The following is a 23,534-nucleotide window of genomic DNA, read 5'->3' as shown; positions in this document are numbered from 1 at the left end:
TTGGCCTCCCAAAGTGCTGGGATTACAAGTGTGAGCCACTGCGCCTGGTGGTTTTTATTCTTATGAACAAGGATGAGTCTTTCAAAACAATTTATGTAATCCTCCTTATTTGTCTTTCAAAACCTTTGTCTTTCTTTACCTCCCTGAATAATATCACATTTATTTCCATTGCTTTGCTCATTTCTTTTCTTTTTCTTTTTTTTTTTTTTTTTTTTTTTTGAGATGGAGTTTCACTCTTTTTACCCATGCTGGAGTGCAGTGGCACGATCTTGGCTCACCGCAACCTCCGCCTCCTGGGTTCAGGCAATTCTCCTGCCTCAGCCTCCTGAGTAGCTGAGATTACAGGCACAAGCCACCATGCCCAGCTAATTTTTTGTTTTTTTAGTAGAGATGGGGTTTCACCATCTTGACCAGGATGGTCTTGATCTCTTGACCTCGTCATCCACCCACCTCGGCCTCCCAAAGTGCTGGGATTACAGGCTTGAACCACCGCGCCCGGCCCCTTTTTTTTTTTTTATTTTTTAAGAGACAGGGTCTCTCTATGTTGCCGAGGCTGGAGTGCAGTGGCTCTTCAAAGGCGTGCACTACTGACCAGCACGGGAGTTTTGGCCTGCTCCGTTTTTGACCTGGGCCAGTTCACCCCTCCTTAGGCAACCTGGGGGTCCCCCAGTCCCAGGAGGTCACCATATTGATGCCAAACTTAGTGTGGACATCTGATGGGCATAGCGTACTACAGCCCAGAACTCCTAGGCTCAAGCGATCCTCCCACCTCAGCCTCTCAAGTAGCTGGGACTACAGGCACGTGCCACCATGCCCAGCTGCTTTGCTTATGTCATAATAATTTTTTTTTTCCACAGAGTCTCTTTCTTCATTAGGTAGACTATATATTTTGTTGCTATACAAGATGAGTGACCTGGTTTTATGTAGAGAAAAGGTCAAAAGGATCCAATTACTCACCAGGTGGGGGTGATATGAAGGTCATGGTTATTCTTTGTCATATCTGTACCTGCATCTTGCCAGTGGAAACCTACAGGTCACATTAGGCAGGCTTCCAAATTAACCGCCTGTGGAAGGTCTTATGATTGGCTCATATCCTGTCCCTAAGTAAAGAATCTGATTAGCCGGGTGTGGTGGCTCACGTCTATAATCCAAGCACTTTGGAGGCCAAGGTGGGTGGATCACCTGATGTCGGGAGTTCAAGACCAGCCTGACCAACATGGTGAAACCCCGTCTTTAAAGAAAAAATTATAAAATAAAATATTTAAAAGAATCTGATTATGAGTTCACAAGTGCCTCAAACTCTTCAAGTACTGATGAAGCCTTCACCTTCTGACAGTGAGGACGCTGATCTGATTCGGATCATGAAGTTTTGCTGGCTGTCTTGCAAGTAAATGTTCTAGCCTGTTATGTTGTCATCTAAAGCCAATAACTGTAACCTCCTTATTGCACCTTCCAATGAAAAATACAGAAATAAAACTCTATTGGATCCTTGCCAGGTCAATAAGACAAAAGAAAATTTTTAGAAAGCTGATATGAGGAGTCCCATTCCCTTCTTTTAACCTTTCTCACAAAAGCATTCCAACTTCTGACAGACGTTGGAACATACCCTGTTTGTCGGTGTGTGTCTTCCAGGTCAATCCTCACATTTAGCATTCAGTGAAGCTTTATTTATTTCTGCCTCAACAGCCTTGACTTCCATTGACACCAGGTTGCATGATAATGGTTTGAATTGGGGTGGGAAGAAAGAAATATTTCTATGAATTGTATAAAGTAATCCTGGCAGACCATCTCCATTGAAGAATAAATAGGTTCCTCTCCAAACATGCCCTGAGTATTGATGCATCCAATAAATAAAACTATTATTTATTGCATATAGTAGACCTATAGAGGCATTCTATTTGCCTCTAGAATTTCCAATGAACCTATATCTCATTTCAGTAAGTTCTCTGATTATATGGCAGAGAGTAACATGGTCATGTACTGATTCTATGTCTACTGGCATTCTAATTGCTACTAGAGCATTCCAGTCTTCATAATGTGTGTCAGACCAAAGAGTGATTATAAGGGAGGCTGGGACACTACCTAGATAAGACCCAGTTACGCTAATGCTTCCTATGCATACAGATAAATTATCAGTAATGAAATCAACAAAAGTCATAGGCCACGCATTTACATCTATAGCTTCTTCTCAGTGCCAAGTCATTTGACTGAAAATATTAAGGCCGGGGGCAGTGGTTCAAGCCTGTAATCCCAGAACTTTGGGAGGCCGAGGTGGATGGATCATGAGATTGGGAGATGGAGACCATCCTGGCTAACACAGTGAAATCCTGAATCTACTAAAAATACAAAATATTAGCTGGGCACGGTGGCGGGTGCCTGTAGTCCCAGCTACTTGGGAAGCTGAGGCAGGAGAATTGCTTGAATCCAGAAGGCTGCAGTGAGCCAAGATCGCGCCACCCTACTCCAGCCTGGGCGACAGAGCGAGACTATCTCAAAAAAATAAAAAATAAAAAATAAAAAAAGAATGGACCAACTTGCTAAAGGAAGGATAACAAACCTTATCATGAAGTTAGCGTCCTCAATTGCTACCCAACTGTGTATGAGAGCAGGTCCTACCATTAGTTGTGACCCTTCCCATTCATCTAAATGACTCTGTAGCCAGCAATTGCTTTGGTAAGTGATAGTGGCTAAATTTTGAACAGGAGACTTTAGAAGGTGTTGGCTTTGAGTGCTGAAAGTACCTGACAAAATAAAATATAGGTTTGAGCATTTCGTGTTAATGCAAAATAAACCCAAGTCTCAGTCCAGGGAAGAAGATCGAATGGAGTCTTGTTCCATTGTCTGGGAAAATCTGTTTACTGTGTGATGGGGTCTGCTTCTAGGGAAGGTTTTTCCTTGGATGTCCTTAATTTTAAGTCACCTGGTATGGTCCCAGTGAATGATGCACATGGGCAGATTTCCCTTGGTGTCATTTCTAAAAGATGCAATCTCCCAACACTAGGGCATGGAGGTCTAACCATCATTGAAAGCCTCCTTCCCCTACTGGAAATATTCTTTGAACTACTGCGTCAAGGTCTTGCAGTACTGAGTCATATTGAGAGCAAGTCCTAGGTGCATAAAAGCTAATACTATGATACCATCTATTGAGAAAAGAAAAAGATTAGGCAAGGTGTGGTGGCACACGCCTGTAATCCCAGGACTTTGGAAGGCTGAGGTGCAGATCACCTGAGGTTGGGAGTTTGAGACCAGCCTGACCAACATGAGAAATTCTGTCTCTCCTAAAAGTACAAAAAAGTAGCCGGGAGTGGTGGTGCATGCCTGTGATCCCAGCTACTTGGGAGGCTGAGGCAGGAGAAATGCTTGAACCTGGGAGGCAGAGGTTGCAGTGAGTCACGATCACACCATTGCACTCCAGCCTGGGCACCCAGAGCAAAACTCTGTCTCAAAAAAAATGAAAAGAAAGAAGGTTTCTTTAGCTTTCTTATTTCAATTAGTTTGGGCATTGTGGCTAACGCCTATAATCCCAGCACTTTGGGAGGCTGAGGTGGTTGGATCATGAGGACAGGGTTTCTAAACCGGCCTGGCCAACATGGTAAAACCCTGTCTGTACTGAAAATACAAAAATTAGCGAGGTGTTGTGTGCACACCTGTACTCCCTGCTGCTCAGGAGGCTGAGGCAGGAGAATCACTTGAACCTGGGAGGCGGAGGTTGCAGTGAGCTGAGATCATGCCTTTGCGCTCTAGCCTGGGGAACTAGAACAAAACTCCATCTCAAAAAATATAAGATGAAGAATGCTGGGGATTCTGCTAAAAGAGAAAAGAAGAAAAAGATGCGTTTATTGAGCTAGCAGATGGTAGGCCCCATGCCCAGCCTTCAACGTGCATCATGTCATTGAATCTTACGGGGGTCTCATAAGCTGGGTGGGAATGCTTCCCCTGCAGGGCAACTGGCCTCTTACCTAAGGTTTCTGCCCAACATCAGGCCCTGATCCTCAGCAGGGTCCTTCACTTGGGTGCCCTTTGTGTAAAGTTCTTAGCACAGGGATGGTCACTTGTCATTTAGAGGCACTTGATCATTATCCACCCTCTGATGATGTGTGATTCCAAAGCACCCTGCGCTAGTCTTCCCTGATAGAGAAGGGAGGTGTTGTGGAAAGATCTCTCACCAATATGGCCCAGTTACACTGAAAAAGAATCACACTGTAATTGGAATGAGGAATAGAAATATTTTACAAGTGTTATGAAACCTCATCTCTACTGAAAATACAATAATTAGCTGGGCATGGTGGTACACGCCTTTAGTCCCAGCTACTCAGGAGGCTGAGGCAGAAGAATGGCTTTACCCTGGGAGGCAAAGATTGCAGTGAGCTGAGATCAAGCCACTGCACTCCAGGCACCAGAGTGAGACTCCAACTCAAAAAAAAAAAAAAAAAAAAAAATGCTGGTCACTGTGTACACCTGTAATCCCAGCTGAGTTGGGCAGATATCGAGGTCAGGGGTTTTGAGACCAGCTGGGCCAACATTGTGAAACCCCGTCTCTACTAAAAATACAAAAATTAGCATGGTGGCTCATGCCTGTAATTCCAGCTACTTGACAGGCTGAGGCAGGAGAATTGCTTGAACCCGGGAAAGGGAGGTTGCAGTGAGCCAAAATTGCCACTGGACTCCAGCCTGGGCAATAGAGCGAGACTCCATCTCAATAAAATAAAGTATCCCAGCCTTTGGTTAGTTTAGCTCATTTTTGATTCAAGATAACATTTGTTTGTTCAACTTTTGGAGAGATGATAAGGTCGGTCAGGCGTGGTGGCTCAAGCGTGTAATCCCAGCACTTTGGGAGGCCGAGGCGGGTGGATCACGAGGTCGAGAGATCGAGACCATCCTGGTCAACATGGTGAAACCCCGTCTCCACTAAAAATACAAAAAATTAGGTGGGCGTGGTGGCTCGTGCCTGTAATCCCAACTACTCAGAAGGCTGAGGCAGGAGAATTGCCTGAACCCAGGAGGCGGAGGTTGTGGTGAGCCGAGATCGCGCCATTGCACTCCAGCCTGGGTAACAAGAGCGAAACTCCGTCTCAAAAAAAAAAAAAAAAAAAAAGAATGATAAGGTCATATTGCTGATTGTGTAAAATCTTATTTAACTCTGATAAACTGTTCAGCCAACGGAGTTTTCCTATCACTGGAGATTTCTCTAGGAATGCCCCATCAGAGAAATATTTTTTAGTGAGTTTTTTCGCTACTGTTGCAACAGTCTTTCTGTAAGGCAAAGCCTCCTTACATCCTGAAAACAGGCATACAATTGCAGGAATTTGATATCCCACTGAGCATGGCAATTGAAGGAAATCCACCTGCCGATCTTCAAATGCTCTAGCAGGTAGTAGAAATATACCACATGAAAGCTTATGAATCTTTTGGCTGTTGTGAGTTTCATTTGCCAGACACTGGTTATAATCCAAACGTACAGGTTAACACCAATCATCCCAGGCCGGGCGCAGTGGCTCACCCTTGTAATCCCAGCACTTTGGGAGGCAGAGGCAGGTGGATTACGAGGTAAGCAGTTCGAGACCAGCCTGACCAACATGGTGAAACTGTCTCTACTAAAAATAAAAAAAATTAGCTGGGCATGGTTCTGTACAACAGTAATCCCAGCTACTCAGAAGGCTGAGTCAGGAAAATTGCTTGAACCCGGGAGGCAGAGGTTACAGTGAGCTGAGATTGAGCCACTGCACTCCAGCCTGGGCGACAGAGCAAGACTCCATCTCAATTAAAAACAAACAAGCAAAAACCAATCATCCCAACACCTGTTTTCACAAATTCGACAATTTTTTCTACAACATGATGGACTGTGGAGTACAGAGCCTTTAATAGTGGCAACTTCAGGAACTCGGGAAGGATAAGGTGGCCATTGAGGCCATCAGTGAGTCCTCATTCGGGATTAAATGTGAATCCTTTCAGATACTATTTTGGTTATTCCAATTCAGGTGCACAGTATTGTTTATGGCACAAATTGTCATAAATAATTTGACGTGAAACAACTTAATCCAATTTCTTAAAACTCTGGTGGTAGCTGAGTTCACATAAAAGTCTGCTAATGCATTTCCTTGACATTTAGGTTCAATGTTATGAGTAGAAGCTTTAATTTTAACAACCACCTTTGGCCAGGCACGGTGGCTCATGCCTGTAATCCCAGCATTTTGGGAGGCTAAAGTGAGTAGATCTCTTGAGCTCAGGAGCTGGAGACCAGTCTGTGCAATACGACGAAGTCTCAACTCGACCTGAACTACAAATAATTAGCTGGACCAGGTGGCATGCACCTATACTCCCAGCTACTCTGGGGGCTGAGTGGGGAGGATTGCTTGAGCCCAGGATGCAGAGGTTGGCAGTCAACCAAGATTGCATCACTGTACTCCAGCCTGGGTGATAGAGTGAGACTCTACCTCTTAAAAAAAAAAAAAAAAAAGAAAAGAAAAAGAAAAAAAGGCCGGGTGTGGTGGCTTACGCCTGTAATCCAAGCACTTTGGGAGGCTGAGGTGGGCGGATCATGAGGTTAGAATTCAAGACCAGCCTGGCCAACAGGGTGAAACCCCACCTCTAAAAAAAATTAATTAAATTTTTTAAAAAAGGAAAAAAAGAAATCTTTGAGGGCAAACATTGCTCACTCGTGTCCATATTTGATGTGCTTCTGCCAGAAGTGTTTACATATTTTGTAATTATCAATCCCTCCAAAGGCAATCTACTATTTGTAAAATTGTTAACTACTTTGTCTTCGACTATATGACAAGTTCTAGTAGAGGTATATATTACTGTGAGTTGTTCTGATATAAACTCTGAAATAAACACAAAAGAATTGACCAACTTTTAAAAGCAGGAATAATAAGCCAGTGTGGTGGCTCACGCCTGTAATCCCAGGGCTTTGGGAGGCTGAGGTGGGTGGTTCACAAGGTCAGTTCAAGACAGGCCTGGCCAACATGGTGAAACCCCACCTCTGCTGAAAGTACAAAAATTAGCCAGACGTGTTAGCACGCACCTGTAGGACAAGCTATTCAGGAATCTGAGGCAGGAGAATTGCTTGAACCCAAGAGGCAGAGGTTGCAGTGAGTTGAGATTATGCCATTGCACTCCTGTCTAGGGGATAGAGTGGGACTCCATCTCCAAGAAAAAAAAAAAAAGAATATCAAATGTACCCTGTAAATATGCAAATTTTATGTATCCATAAAAATTTTAAAAATTGTTAAGACTAGGCACGGTGGTCCATGCCTATACTTTCAGCAGTTTGGGAGGCCAGGAAAGGAAGAACACTTGAGACTAGCAGTGTGAGATCAACCAGGTCCACAGTCAGCCCAGGTTCACCTGAGTGAAGCATCAGAGAACTTCCTGGCCCACATGGGCTGCATACATGTAGGTCAGTACCCTGGACAGGTTCCTCTTTTGTTTTTTCTCAGTGTAAAGTTTTTTTCTTTTATAAAGACGGGGTATCACCATGTTGGTCAGGCTGGTCTTGAACTCCCGACCTCTGGTGTATCCACCCGCCTTCTCCACCAAAGTGCTTGGATTACAGGTGTGAGCCACCACGCCCAGCCTTTCAGCATGGTCTCTTAATATCTAAAAATGGAGAATTAATATCACTGATACATAATTCATCAAACATATTTTAACCAAAAATATATAATGCTTTTAAGTAAATAAAAACACATACAATATTGTAATAAGACTTTTATATTAAGGAATGCTGCATCATGATAATTATCTTTTTTAAAAAATACTTTAAGTTCTGGGCTACATATGCAGAACATGCAGGTTTGTTACATAGGTATACACATGCCATGGTGGTTTGCTGCATCCATCAACCCCTCATCAACATTAGGTATTTCTCCTAATGCTATTCCTCCATTATCCCCCCACCCCCTGCTATCCCTTCCCCACCCCTATCCCCCAACCCCACAACAGGCACCTGTGAGTGATGTTCCCCTCCCTGTGTCCACGTGTTCTCATTGCTCAACATGCGCGAGAACATGTTCACACTTATGCGTGAGAACATGCAGTGTTTAGTTTTCCATTCTTGTCAGCTTGCTGAAAATGACGGTTTACAGCTCTGTCCATCACATCTTTGAAAGCCCTGACAAAAACAAGCGATGGGGAAAGGATTTCCTATTTAATAAATGGTGTTAGGAAAACTGGCTAGCCATATGCGGAGAGCTGAGACTGGATCCCTTTCTTACACTTTATGCAAAAATTAACTCCAGATGGATTAAAGATTTAAACATCAGATCTAACACTATAAAAATGAAACCTAGAAGAAAACCTGGGCAAAACCATTCAGGACATAGGCATGGGCAAGGACTTCATGACTCAAACACCAAAAGCAATGGCAACAAAAGCCAAAATAGACAAATGGGATCTAATTGTACTAAAGAGCTCTGTATGACAAAAGAAATTAACATTAGAGTGAACCGGCAACCGACAGAATGGGAAAAAATTTTCGAAATCTACCCATCTGATAAAGGGCTAATATCCAGAATCTATAAAGAACTTAAAACAAATTTACAGGAAAAAACAAACCCCTCCAAAAAGTGGGCGAACGATATGAATAGACACTTCTCAAAAATACGACAGTTATGCAGCCAACAAACGTATAAAAAAAGCTCATCATCACTGGTCATTAGAGAAATGTGAATCAAAACAACATTGAGATACCATCTCACACCATTCTAAGTGGTGTTTCTTGATAAGAGAAGGGAGATGTTATTTATGAGAAGATATCTCATTGATACGAATTAGTTTTCCAAAAGATGTATTTTTCTATTAATGTGGGCTAGAAATACTTAGAATATGCTGTATGCATTTTTCCAAAAGCGAAATTGGACCCAAATGCTTTAATTCAGTAAAACCCACTAGCCATCATGAGGACAGGCATGGGGTGGTGATGTCACGAGGCTCCTGCAATACGCACTATGGCCATTCCCTTCAAGGTCAGGGGGCAGCCCCTTGTGCAGTGAAGCCGTTCCCTGGCAGGGCCAGTGATCAGGAACAGATTCCTCTAGATCTGCCCATTCGGAGTCAGCTGAGTCTCAGTACCTGGGGCGCGGCGAGGGCTCCTGAAAAGAGGGTAGACTTCAGTAGCTCACCATCACTGCCCACACAGAATGTTCCAGGCCCCAAGTGTGCATCTTTTGTGGATGAACTTAGTGAAAAGGCACGGGAGAATTAAGGAAGAATTAGATGAGAAGTGAAGGAGGGGTGGGAATTAATCAAAATGATCAAATTTCACTCTGGATGCTTTGACTTCCTACAGCTGAACCTCAGTCACAACTTAGTACCTCTCATCAGTAACTAGAGATTTCTGATGTATAAATGGCTAAGACATTTTTCTAATAACCGCCCTCGCAGGGATTAACTCATGCCATCACTCTGTAACTTCAGGTTCTATTTCTAACTCTAGGACAAAAGTCCCTGAAGGCCTCATGGACGCCCAGTCACCCAGTACTGCTCCCTGCTGAGTCACTGTTGCTTTATCCACTGACAGTGAGCACCTGCCTGAAACACACAGCTCTGTCTTCCTTTAAGATGCACCTGACCGTGTTGGCTGCCCATGCCTGTAAACCCGGCACTGTGGAAGGCCGAGGTGGGCAGATCACTTGAGGTCAGGAGTGACCTCAAGGAGGCCAGCCTTGCCAAGCTCATGAAACCCTGTCTCTACCAAAAAAAAAAAAAAAAACAATTAACCGGGTGCGGTGGCGCACATCCATAACACCAGCTACTCAGGAGGCTGAGGCAGGAGGATCACTTAAACCCAGGAGGCAAAGGTTGCAGTGAGCTGAGATTCTGCCACTGCACTTGGGCCTGAGTGATAGAGCGAGACCCTGAGTCAAAAAAAAAAGCACCCACGTCCTTGATTTTAGGGCCCAAGTGTCCGTAAGGGCGAGTATCCAACCCCCTTAACCAGGCCTTCCCTAGGAGCAAGGATGGAACTCCAGTTTCTCAGACGGCCATGCACCACAGGAAGGGCAGGGGTCAAGCCCAAAGAAGACCCTCTGGGGCCGCCTTACTTCTCTGAGGACACGCATCAGCTCAGCCCAAATCAGGGTGAGGATCTCCCAACTGACATGACCCCTGCTGTCAAGACTCTTCAGAGGGGCAGGGTGCGTCTCCGGGCCTGCCTCGCTCACCCGCCTGTGTGACCCAGCAGGCCTTTCAGAGCCTTCACAGGCCTCATTTCCGTAAAACTAGGAAGTGGTGAGCCGGGAGCAGCGGCTCAGGGCAGACAGGATGACCCTGAGTTGCGAGTCCTGAATCCCACAGTCCTGTAAGAGGAGGCTCTCAAGACTAGCTAGCAGCAGCTAGCAGGGCTCCCAGGGGCTCGAGATTGCTGGTCCACGTTGCTGGTCACCCAAATACAAGTTTGTTCCCATCATCATATTATGGTCAGCATTCAAGGTGCTGCATGATGAAGACTCAGATCATTGCCGGGCACAGTGGCTTGCACCTGTAATCCTAGCACTTTGGGAGGCTGAGGCAGGCAGATCACCTGCGGGCGGGAGTTTGAGACCAGCCTGACCAACATGGAGAAACCCCATCTCTACTAAAAACACAAAATTAGCCGGGTGTGGTGGTGAGCACCTGTAATCCCTGCTACTCGGGAGGCTGAGACGGGAGAATAGCTTGAATCAAGGAGGCAGAGGTTGCAGTGAGCCAAGATTGCGCCATTGCACTCCAGCCTGGGCAACAAGAGCGAAACTTTTGTCTCAAAAGAAAAAGACTCAGATCATTCAGAGGCAGTCCCATTTTAGGCTCAATCCTTTCATCCTCGCTGGTGTGATTGGTTCAAGCCCACAATATCTCTAAAGCCTCTTTACTTCATCTTTCAGCAGACAACCTCATCTAGTGGGAGACGTGCACAAAGAACTCAACTGAGCAAGGTCTGGGGACATCAGCTGTGGCTTCCTGCCTGCAGACGTTCCGACATGCCTGCATCTGCAAACCACCTATCACTTTGCACCATTCCCATGCCTACTCCTCACCCTGTTCCAGAAGCATGCATGTCCCAAATCAATTTCCTTTCCCGGAGTTTAAAACAATCTTTTACAGACAGTGAATTAGGGACAGGATTATCGGCATTTACTAAGCTGTGAGGACAGAGCTTCTACTGTGAAACGCACAGGTTTGATGCTACTTCCTTCTTGTATACTCTCCTCTGTATGATGAGTAAGTTTTCATCATGTTAACTTTATGGTTTTTATTTGTTTCTTTTTTGAGACAGAGTCTCGCTCTGTCACCAAGCGCCAGGCTGGAGTGCAGTGGCGCAATCTCGGTTCACTGCAATCTCTGCCTCCTGGGTTCAAGCAATTGTTCTGCCTCAGCCTCCCAAGCAGCTGGGACTACAGGCGCACACCACCACGCCCAGCTAATCTTTGTATTTCAGCGGAGATGGGGTTTCCCCATGTTGGCCAGGATGGTCTTCATCTCTTGACCTCATGATCCGCCCTCCTCAGCCTCCCAAAGTGCTTGGATTACATGCATGAGCTACCACGCCTGGCCCATCATATTAACTTTAAACAAAATTCCTAACAAGGAATTCACAATTGCACCCTGCTAGATCTGAGCTTGACTAACCAGCTGCCTACACATCTCTCTGTAGCATCTACCCCAGGCCATCCCTCTGCCCTTATTTGAGTGGTCTTGTGTTACTCCCTTTAGGATATAGAGCACTGAGGAGCATAATGCATTGACATTCCAGTGCCCCATTATCTGTGACACCACTAGTGACTGGCACACAGTAGATGCCCACTGGTGTTTACTGTAAAAAAGAAAAAGGCAGTGGTATAGTATGCGGAGAAAGCTCACCATCCTTTCTCACCTGTGCAGGTGGTCCTGGTGTTCATTGATATAATCGGCAATTCTCATAAAAAAAACTCTCAGGGCGGCCCAGGCTGAGGGACGGAGTTTCCAAGTCAGGAATGAACTGCTGCTGGGCGCACACGGATAACTCATGATCATAACCGAAGGCTACCAAGACTCTGTGAAGCTCGCTTAACTGGCTCAGGTAAGGGGCAAACCTTCCTGGTGGTCTATTCAGCGAGGGCTTTCTCTGGACTTCCGACTCCTGGATACTGTCTGGGTATACCATTTCCACTAATCTTCTGAAATGTGAAGCGGGCATTGGGTAATTCTGCACCTTACGACAACACAGCTGTACTAAACGTCTTCTGCGGTGAATCCAGTGGCAGACGTAGCTCAGCCACTCATCCAGGGTAGCTTCCTTGAGGCCGACGTCTATGAACACCTTTGAGGGCTCATGTATGAACATCCACAGCAGCCTTCGCCCTCCCGTCCTTGGATGGTCCTCCACTGTCTGCCTCTTACTCGTGGCCTCTGGGGAGCACGACAGGGCCCTGGATCCAGACCACGTGGTCCAGAAATTCTCATTCACATTCCCCAAATCCAGTACTTGAAGTTTCCACCTCCTGTGGGTAAAATAGGGGAAAGGCTTAGAATGCAGGCAAGGCCCCAGCACTGATGGGGATGGGTCTTTAGAAACGGGAGCTCCATCTTTGTTCCCGGGGAAGACCTGAGCTTTCACTCCACATTCAAGATGTCAATCAGCTGTTCCTGTCCCCTTCTGTCACTTCTCCACCCTTTTCCCTTTGATTACTCCTGATATCCACTTGTAGTTCCTTAACCTTCCACTGGGAGGAGGCAGATTCCTGTTTGCTCAGTGGACCCTGCATGGTGGGAGCCCCCAAGGAGCTGGGCAATGACCAAGGCCTCTCATCGCCGGCACCATTTGAGCCATCCTGGCTCCCCAACCCCACCACTCCTCCCGAGCCAGCTGTCCCTTCTCTGGATGTCTGGGCCCTTCCCACCAGGCCACCTAGTCACCTCACCTGGGGCGAAGCTTCACGTACACCACTGGATCAAGTCCCTCCAGCACGGCTCGCAAGGTCTCCAGAGGAGGTGTCTTCATCAGGGACCCCAGAGGGAGGCAGGGGAAGGGCCAGGTCCGCACCATGGCCTGTAGAATCTCATAGTGCCTGCTGCTGAAGACCTCCGTGAACATCAGGGGGAAGACTTCCCCTGGCAGCTTATCCAGAGTGGAGGTGTCCAAGCACGGGTCCCTCAGCAGGCTCTGCACTGCCAGCTCCACGAGTCTGCGTGGGGCCTGCAGGCTCATTCTGATAAATCTGCACGGAAAACTCTAGAGGGCAGTCCAGCTTTGAAAAAGCAAGCTTCTGGGCCGGGCGCAGTGGCTCACGCCTGTAATCCCAGCACTTTGGGAGGCCGAGGCGGGTAGATCACGAGGTCAAGAGATCGAGACCATCCTGGTCAACATGGTGAAACCCCATCTCTACTAAAAATACAGAAAATTAGCTGGGCATGGTGGCGCGTGCCTGTAATCCTAGCTACTCAGGAGGCTGAGGCAGGAGAATTGCCTGAACCCAGGAGGCGGAGGTTGCAGTGAGCTGAGATCGCGCCATTGCACTCCATCCTGGGTAACAAGAGCGAAAGTCCGTCTCAAATAAAAAAGAAAGAAAGAAAGAAAAAGCAAGCTTCTCAGGCCAATCTGCGCAACCCCCACTTCTCCCAGGGCCAAAGTCATTTCTCCAGCATGTGTAAAAACAGAGCGCTCGGTTTACCCGAAATCCATTCTACAGTAAGTGGCCACAGAGGCACAGTTCCTCCCGTCTGATACCAAGAAGAGTATGTCCCAACCACTAAAGAGCAGGCAAGGCCGGGCGCGGTGGCTCAAGCCTATCAATTCTAACACTTTGGGAGGCCAAGGTGGGTGGATCACCTGAGGTCAGAAGTTCAAGACCAGCCTGGCCATCTTGGTGAAACCCCATCTTTTTTAAAAAATAAAATAAAAGCCTGGCGCGGTGGCTCTCGCCTGTAATCCTAGCAATTTGGGAGGCCTAAGTGGTTGGATAACCTGAGGTCAGGAGTTCAAAACCAGCCTGGCCATAATGGTGAAACCCCATCTTAAAATAAATAAGCCAGGAGCAGTGGCTCATGCCTGTAATCCCAGCACTTTGGGAGGCCGAGGTGAGTGGATCACGAGGTCAAGAGATCGAGACCATCCTGGTCAACATGGTGAAACCCCGTCTCTACTAAAAAATACAGAAAATTAGCTGGGCATGGTGGTGCGCGCCTGTAATCCCAGCTACTCAGGAGGTTGAGGCAGGAGAGTTGCCTGAACCAAGGAAGCGGAGGTTGCGGTGAGCCGAGATCGCGCCATTGCACTCCAGCCTGAGTAACAAGAGTGAAACTCCGTCTCAAATAAATAAATAAATAAAATAAAATAAAAAGCAGGCAAGATCACTCCTAATTCATGAATTATTAGCCATTGCTCCACTAAACTCTAACAGCACTGTGAAATATTACTGACGGCGATCTCCGAAGCTGAGATCTCCACTTTTTTGAGAAAAAAAAAAAGTCTTCTCAGCCGGGAGCGGTGGCTCATGCCTGTAATCTCAGCACTTTCAGAGGCGGAGGTGGGTGGATCATAAGGTCAGGAATTGGAGACCAGCCTGGTCAATCAACATGGTGAAACCCGGTCTCAAAAATAATCCCATCCACTCAGGAGGCTGAGGCAGGAGAATCGCTTGAACCCCAGGGGACAGAGGAGCAGTGAGCTGAGATCATGCCACTTGCACTCCAGCCTGGGGAACAGAGTGAAACTGTCTCAAAATTTAAAAAGGCCTGGTGCAGTGGCTCATGCCTATAAAGCTACCACTTTGGGAGGCCAAGACGGGTAGATCACCTGAGGTCAGGAGTTCAAGACAAGCCTGACCAACATGGTGAAACCTGGTCTCTTCTAAAAATGCAAAAAAAATTAGCCGGATGTGATGGTGGGCACCTGTAGACCCAGCTACTGGGGAAGGGGGATTGGGGGAGGGCGCTGAGGCCCAAGAATCACTTGAATTCGGCAGGCGGAGCTTGCTGTGAGCCAAGAGCCTGCCACTGCACTCCAGCCTGGGTGACAGAGGGAGACTCCTGTCCCCCCAACCCCCACCAAAAAAGAAATGCCTTTGCAACCTAAAGGTTGAAAACAATGGGAATGGGAGTTTCCTATGGTCCCACACAGCCCACAATCTCAGTTCCATCAGTGAACCCAGTTAGGAGACTAAAGGGACTCCCTAAATTAGGTTCCATTGTTGCAGGACTTCCTTAGTTCGGCTAAAGACTGGGTCCTTGTTCGTCCCATGGCCACAAAAATTCAGGCTTGCAGACGGTTTGAAGGGTGAGTAAAGCAGGATTATACTGCATGAAAAGGAAAAAGACGGAACAGGAACTCTCCTCAATGCCAGACTCCTCCCCGCTGCTGAGAGCGCTACTCCCGAAGCTCCACCCCACTGCGCGTTCCCACAGTGTGCAGGCTGGTGGGAGATTCTCCAGGCTGGTGGGAGATTCTCCGGGGACCCCCCAACCACATGGCTATCTCACCATTATGTCCATTTAAAAACAGCTGGGAGCAATGGCCTCTCACCTATTTTACAGGTCCACGCCTGTAACCTCAGCACTCTGGGAGGCCAAGGCAGGTGGATCACCTGAGATCAGGAGTTTGAGACCAGCCTGGCCAACATAGCAAAACCACATCTCTACTAAAAAAAAAAAAAAAAAAAAAAAAAAAAAAAAAATACAAAAATTAGGCGTGTGTAGTGGTGCCTGCCTGTAATCCCAGCTACTCAGGAGACTGAGGCAGGAGAACCGCTTGAACTCAGGAGGCACAGGTTGCCATAAGCCGAGACCGCACCATTGCACTCCAGCCTGGGTAACAAGAGCGAAACTCCGTCTCAAAAAAATAAAAATATAAAATAAAAAATTAAAAAAAAAAAATAAAAGAACCAGGCATGGTAGCTCATGCCTATAATCTCAGCACTTTGGGAGGCCCACGTGGGTGGATCACCTGAGGTCAGGAGTTTAAGACCAGCCTGACCAACATAGTGAAACCCTGTCTCTACTACAAATACAAAAATTAGCTGGGCGTGGTGGTGCATGCCTGTAATCCCAGCTACTTGGGAGGCTGAGGCAGCAGAATACCCTAAACCCAGGAGGTGGAGGTTGCAGTGAGCCGGGGCAACAAAAGGGAAACTGTCTCAAAACAAACAAACAAGAATGGGAGGAAACTGATTACAGTAACCAAATTTCATTTAAATGCCTCGATTTGCTGGAGCTGAATCTTACTGATTGCAAGACTCAGTGCCTTTTGGTTTTTTTTCATCAATAACTGAAGATTCCTGAGGCTTCAACTGGAAAGCAGGTTACTTGATAATAAGGGCACCAGACAGCTTCCACTCAGTTTCCCTTTATTTCTGTTTCTTGGCAACATTCCATGCAAGGGTTACTCCCTCAGGCATTTGCAAGCCTGAATTCCACTCTAGACACTCAGATTCCCGTTTTTGACTCTATAGGATACAGATCCCCGAAGTCTCATCCAATCCATGTCAGTGTTTTCCCCAAGTCCAGCCCCTGGTTCATCACTTTTCCTTTTCCACTTTCAGAGCCGTGTCTGCAACGATGGGTTCTGTGCTCCCTGGAGGATGTGCCTAAGACCTACGTTTTAGTTTCCAAGTGTCCAGAAGAAAGCATTTGATACATCCACGCAAACAGGCAGATATTCAACAGCTGCACTGATTTACCTCCGGGTTATAAAATGCCCTGTGGCCACAGTCAGGGCAGCAGGCGGTACAGAGCAAGACCCTCTTGGTCTGTCTCAAGTCCTTCACTCTCCCCATCAGCTCAGCCCCCAGTTGGGCAAACCTCCACCGGCAGAGAGCACCAGAAGCATCATAACTCTCCCGTGGGGCGGGATACAGCTCCAGGCGTAAGTTGTTCAGTCTGATTGTGTGGGACAGCAGGTTCTCCAGGGTGGCCATGGAGATGGGATTTCCACAAAAGCTGAAGGTGGTGAGCTCAAAGCAGCGGCTTAAGGCAGGCAGGATGGCATTGACTTGGGAGTCTTCGATCCCACAGTCATCTAAGTCCAGGTACTCCAGGGTGGCTGCCACTTTTTCTAGCAGGAGTTGGAGAGGCACAAGACTCAGATTGGCCAGGCTGATGCCACTCAGGTCCAGGGTCGTTAGTTGACTGATGCTGGGGGACTGGGACAGATGCCTCAAGTCCGATTCCGAAAGCACACAGTTCGTTATTGCGAGGGTCTTTAACGGGGTCTTCAGGCAGCTGGGGAGAGAGCAAGAAGTTAGTTCTGGGGAATCATAGGGGTGAGTTAAGGGTGGTGGGGGATGACTTCAAGGTGATGGACGAAGACCATTTTGCCCAAGCCCAAGGTCATTCCGATTGTCTGATAGTCAACATTTAGGATGCTGCGTGATGAAGAACTTTGCCACTGAAGTCAAGTCCATCTTAGGCCTGATGCAGTAACTCACACCTGTAATCCGAGCACTTTGGGAGGCTGAGATGGGTGGATCACTTGAGGTCAGGAGTTCGAGACCAGCCTGGCCAACATGGTGAAACCACATCGCTACTAAAAATGCAAAAATCAGCCAGGCGTGGTGGCAGGGGCCTGTAATTTCAGCTACTTGGGAGGTTGAGGCAGGAGAATCACAAGAACCCAGGAAGTGGAGGTTGCAGTAAGCAGAGATTATGCTGCTACACTCCAGCCTTTGTAACAGAGTGAGACTGTGTCTAAAAAAAAAAAGAAAAGAAAAACAAAGAAAAATTTCATTTCCTCCTGAGTCTTTTCACCATCATTTATAGGAATGGATCAAGTTCACAGAATCCCTGAAGCTCCCTTTACTCATCCGTCAGGGATAAAAACACATCTCTGGGCCACGGGAGCCCAGAGGGGACACAGGCTTACGGACAAACCCAGGCGGGATTCTGCAACATCAGCTGGGGTGCCCAGGCTGCAGGGGTCCCTGACACACCTGTCTAATCAGCAAACCATTTATCACTTTCACCAGTCTTTGTGCCTACTCTCTGACCTTCTGTTTCCTAGGTAATTAATTCACCTGGAGCTCAAAACAATCTATTGTGACCGGGAATTAGAGATGAGGTAATCCTAGCACTTTGGGAGACTGAGGTGGGTGGATCACCTGAGGTCAGGAGTTCCAGACCAGCCTGGCCATCATAGTGAAACCCCACCTTAAAATAAAAGGAAAAAAAAAAAAAAAGAGAGATGAGATCATTTGTGTTCCCCAAGCTGTTGAGCACAGAGCTTGTATTATTCTGAAACGTGCAGGTTTGATGAGCATTCCCCTCTTCAGTGCCCACTTCACTCCCCCACTTCCCAACATCTTTTTAAAACTAATCTCGTTTGGCCTGGCATGGTGGCTCAGGCCTGTAATCCCAGCACTTTGGGAGGCTGAAGCAGGGGGATCACGTGAGCTCAGGAGTTTGAGACCAGCCTGGCCAATATGGTGAAGCCTAGTCTCTACTAAAAATACAAAAATTAGCCTGGTGTGGTGGCCCACACCTGTAATCCCAGGTGCTCAGGAGACTGAGGCAGGAGAATCACTTGAACCCGGGAGGTACGGGTTGCAGTAAGCCGAGATCACGCCACTGCACTCCCCCTGGGCAATCAAGTGAAATTTCATTTCAAAATAAAAAAATTTATCTTGTTTGTTTTTATTTTTATTAATTCCTATTTTTAGTCAGAAGTCTTGCTGTGTTACCCAGACTGCTCTAAAACTTCTGAGCTCGAGTTATCCTCTTTCCTCAGGCTCTCAAAGTGCTAGGATTACAGGCATGAGCCACCATGACTGACCTATTTCTCATCATCTTAACTTAGACGCGCGTCCTCAGGAGGAATTCACAAACAGAGCCTCCCTAGAGCTGAACCCTTCAGTAGCCAGCTTCCTAGCATGGCAGCCTCTCCATAGCATCTACCCCCACTGATCCCTCTGCCTTTATTGGAATGGTTGTGTGATACCCATTTCAAGACAGAGCCGCCCACAGGGGAATGCATGGACATTCTAGTGTCCCCTTCACCGTCACCTCCTCATAGGCGGTCACAGTAGATGCCCACTAGCATTTACTGTGACCTGGAAAGGCTCTGCTGCGGTCTGCAGAGAAAGCTCACCATCCTTCCTCACCTGAGCAGCTGGGCCAGATGGCCTTCGAGGAAAGAAACACAGTTCATATACAGCTTTTGGAGGTGGTGCAGCTTGAGGAACTGAGAGGTGAACTGGGTAACAAACTCCTCCTTCTGTTCTGGGGAAAAGTAGCAAGGGACGTCGACGTGGGAGAGAGCGAGCTTGTGAAGATTCCTCATCTGGCCCAGGTATGGGGTAAACTCTGCCAGGTCGGGCAGTCGCCACCTGCAATTCACTTCCACCTCCTGGATACACTCTGGGTTCACCATATTCAGGATGTTTTGGACTTTGTGGAGGGGCGTTCCCAAGACTTTCAGCTTCTTACAGCACAGGTGTAGTAAACCTTCCCTCTGCTTGACCCACAGAAAGAGGCAGGTGAGGCATTCATCCAGAGTCCTCTTCTTGAGGCAAAGGTCTACGAACACAGTCAAGCGCTGCTGTCCTCTCATCACTGAACAGTCCTGAGCTGGTTTTCTCTTCCTCGTGGCATCTGGTAAGTACCCGCTGGCCATGGCCTCAGACCACACCATCCAGAAGTTCTCACTGACATCCCGTAAATCCAGGACTTGAAGTTTCCTTCTTCTGTGGGAAGATAGAGAGGCTGAGAATGTAAGCGGTCACTGCTGAACGTCACCTTCACATCCTGCACGCCAGCTGCGCCCCTTCCTGCTTTTTTCTTTCCCTGACTTTTCTCCACCTTGCTGTCCCCTTGGAGCCTGTTCAATTCCACTTTCTCTTTATTCTGAGAATAGGTCTCCCTCCGTCGCCCAGGCTGGAGTGCAGTGGTGAGATTTCAGCTCACGGCAACTTCCACCTCCTGGGTTCATGTGATTCTCCTGCCTCAACCTCCCGAGCACCTGGGATGACAGGTACTCACCACTATGCCCAGCTAATATTTGTATTTTTAGTAGAGTCAGAATTTCACCACGTTGGCCAGGCTGGTTTCAAACGCCTGACCACAGGTGATCCACCCTCCTCAGCCTCCCAAACGCTGAGATTACAGGTATGAGCGTCCGTGCCCTGCTCAGTTCCCACTTTTAGTGGTGCCCTTCATTGCCACTAAGAGAGAGGTTCCTGTGACCTCCACGGACCCTGTGTGATGAGCAGTCCTTTCCCTGAGGAGCTGGGCAATCGCCAAGGCCACACTGAGCTTTCTCATCAGCACCATCAGAAGCCTGTGGGCTCCCCATTGGGCCTTCCCACTCCTCACAACCTAGCTCTTCCTTCTCTGGACACCTGAGCCCTCCCTACCTGCCCATCTGGGCCACCTCACCTGAGACGAACCCCCTGGGTCAGCAGTGCATCAAGTCCATGGAGCACAGCTTGGAAGGTCTCCAGGCAAGGCGTCTTCATCAGGGACCCCAGAGGGAGGCGGGGGAAGGGCCAGGCCTGCACCATCGCCTTCAGGGCCTCACAGTGTCTCCTGCTGAAGGCCTCCATGAACAGCGGGGGGAAAAGTTCCGTGGGCAGCTCCTCCAGGGTGCAGACGGCCAAGGCCTGGTCCCTCAGCAGCTTCCGTCCCACCAGCTCCAGGAGTCTGGGTGGAGTCCAGATGCTCATCTTCACCAACCTGCAAGGAAAACTTCCAGAGGACAAATCCAGAGAAAGAGCATCACTCTCAGACCAAGCCCATGCAATCTCATCCTCTCCTAGGGCCAAAGTCAGTGCTCTGGCAATGGTGAAAGAGTTTTTCTTCGTTTTCTTCAATTCGACTCTGTGCTCAGTGGCCACAAAGCTAGCGTTCTGTCTCTGCTGGCATTAGCACCAGCTTTTCTCAAGCAGCGAGGAGGCAGGAGCACCACTAGCCCTTCCTTTCCAGCCAGTGTTCCATCCACCGAGTAGTGAGTATGGGGGAGCCTGAAGCCTAACCCCTCCCACCGTTGGGGGAAATTTCTAATTACTCAGGGTTCTAAAACAATGAGAATGTTATATCCCAAGCCCTGCATGCCGACATTCACAGTTCCTACAAATAAGATGGTTGGGAACATTCACTGGTCACTCCTACAATGGGTTTTTCTATTTGTTTTCTTTGTAGTAGTTAAGCTTACTTCTCTATTTGTCTTTCCCTTTCTCTCTCACTTTCTTCTTTTCCTGTTTTCCTCCCTCTGTCTTCCTTTCTTTTCTTTTCTTTCTTTTTTTTTTTTTTTCTGATAGGGTCTTGCTCTGTCACCCGGGCTGGAGTGGCTGGAGTACAGTGGTGCCATCTCAGCTCAGTGCAGTCGTGACCTCCCAGGCTCTAAGGATTCTTCCACCTCAGTCTCCCAAGTAGCTAGGACCACAGTCCTGCATCAACACTCCCAGCTAATCTTTTATTTTTTGACCTCCTGTAAAGACAACGGGTTTCGCTATGTTTTCCACGCCGGTCTTGAACACCTAGACTCAAGCAATTCACTCACATACGCCTCCCAAAATTCTGGGATTATAGGCCTGAGCCTCCACGCCTGGCCTCATTATTTAAAATTTCAGTGAGAAATTTTTAAAGCTATGTGACAGTATTATGGATCATTTGCAAGACAGAGATGTTTCCAGTACACATCTCTTAGACATGTTAAAAATGACCCACTTTGGATAGGCACAGTGACTCACACTTGTAATCCCGACACTTTGGGAGGCTGAGGCAGGTGGATCATGAGGTCAGGAGTTCAAGATCAGCCTGGCCAACACAATGAAACCTCATCTCTACTAAAAATACCAAAAAAAAAAAAAAGTTAGCGTGGCATGGTGGCAGGCGCCTGTAGTCCAAGCTACTTGGGAGGATGAGGTAGGAGAATCACTTAAACCAGAGAGTCAGAGGTATCAGTGAGCCGAGATCATGCCGTTGCACTCCAGCCTGGGCAACAGAGCGAGATTCTGTCTCAAGAAAAAAGAAAAAACTTCTGAATTTTGAAATGACAGAAACCACGGCACAAATCAACATTTTTGGAATAAAGACAAAACTGCATTTAGAGGAAAATTCAAAGCCCATATCCTTTCATCTGGAGAAACAGGCATGAGCCACTGCACCTAGCCTGCTCTAAACATATTATTAAGGAATAGAATGGGGTTGGGAATCGCGTCTCACTCCCACAATCCCAACTTGTTGGGAGGCTGAGCTGGGTGGATCATCTGAGGTCAAGAGTTCAAGGCCTCCATGAAGAGCGGTGGGGAAAACCCTGGCCAAAATGACGAAACCTCATCTCCACTAAAAAGACACAATTTAGCTGTGTGTGGTGGGTAGCACCTTTAATCCCAGCTATTGGAGAGGCTGAGGAGGAAGAATCGGTAGGAGGGGGTTGCATTGAGCCAATCATGCCATTGCACTTTAGCCTGGAGACAAGAGCAAAACTGATCTCAAAAAAAAAAAAAAAAAAAAAAAATTGAAGGCCTGGCATGAGTGGCTTATGCCTGTAATCCCAGCTCTTTGGGAGGCAAAGGTGGGTGGATCACCTGAGGTTGGGAGTTCAAGGCCTGGCCAACATGGATAAACCACATCTCTATTAAAAATACAAAAACTTAGCCAGGTGTAGTGGTACATGCCTGTAATCCCAGCTACTCTGGAGGCTGAGGCAGGAGAATCGCTTGAACCCGGGAGGTGGAGGTTGCAGTGAGCCAAGATCGAGCCACTGTGCTCCAGCCTGGGTGATACAGTGAAACTCCATCTCAAAAAAAAGGAAAAAGAAAATATTTGATTAGATTCCTTAAGTTTTCCCAACCCCAGATAATCCTGATTGAATTGTTGGCTTTCTTACAGATTAACTCAACAAATTAGATTTTCATTCATTAAAGTGAAAGAATTAGGGATAGGGTGAAAGTCTAGGACTCATTCACTGATTTGCTCCACAAACATGGAGTTTTATTAATATGTGACCTTCATAGTCCTAACTGTGAGATAGGGAGGGGTTTAACCTCTTTCTGACAGAAGACCATTCAGATTTCATGGTCATTCTCATGTGGCCATTTTTAAACTGATGGTAAAATTACACCCAGGATAATTTATGGCCACTGTGGGAATGACTGGAAACCTTTAACACTGTTTTTCTAACAAAACACAACTGCCGGATTAAACCGTCTAAATGGGATGTTGGCATGTAGAGGCTTCTAAACTCTCTTTCTCCCCCTTTTTGTGGGGGTTGGGATTGGCCTACTGATTTCAATTGCTTGGATTTTCTTAACTGTTTGGTTAAGATTTTTTTTTGTGGGGTTTTTTTTGGACAGGATCTCATTGTATTGCCCAGGCTAGAGTACAGCAGTGCTGTGAGCACGGCTCACTGCAACCTCAATTTTCCAGGCTCCAGGGATTCTCCCATGTGAGCCACCCCAACAGCTGGGACTACAGATGCCTGCCATCATGACTATTATTTTAAAGAAGCTTTTTGTAGAGGCTGGGCACCGGTGGCTCATGGCTATAATCCCAGCATTTTAGGAGGCCAAGACGGGTGGATAACTTGAGGTCAGGAGTTCGAGACCAGCCTGGTCAACATGGTGAAATTCTCAGCAAACTGACACAAG

At 47.3% G+C, this 23,534-nt stretch overlaps 1 protein-coding gene across 1 annotated transcript; it reads right to left on the bottom strand.

Annotated features, from left to right (window-relative positions):
• Nucleotides 1–16,610: 16,610 nt before the first annotated feature.
• On the bottom strand, nucleotides 16,611–20,651 carry LOC141580378 (PRAME family member 20-like). Its single transcript, XM_074381482.1, has 3 exons — nucleotides 20,320–20,651; nucleotides 19,047–19,628; nucleotides 16,611–17,172 (listed from the first exon to the last, which is right to left on the bottom strand). Exons 1-3 carry the CDS (start codon nucleotides 20,604–20,606, stop codon nucleotides 16,611–16,613), a joined length of 1,431 nt encoding a protein of 476 aa, XP_074237583.1. The 5' UTR covers nucleotides 20,607–20,651.
• Nucleotides 20,652–23,534: the final 2,883 nt, after the last annotated feature.

Source organism: Saimiri boliviensis, chromosome 11 (assembly GCF_048565385.1).
Source record: "Saimiri boliviensis isolate mSaiBol1 chromosome 11, mSaiBol1.pri, whole genome shotgun sequence".
Lineage (NCBI taxonomy): Eukaryota > Metazoa > Chordata > Mammalia > Primates > Cebidae > Saimiri > Saimiri boliviensis.
Note: the sequence above shows the minus strand (reverse complement) of the source record. Positions and strands in the feature narration are given on the sequence as shown.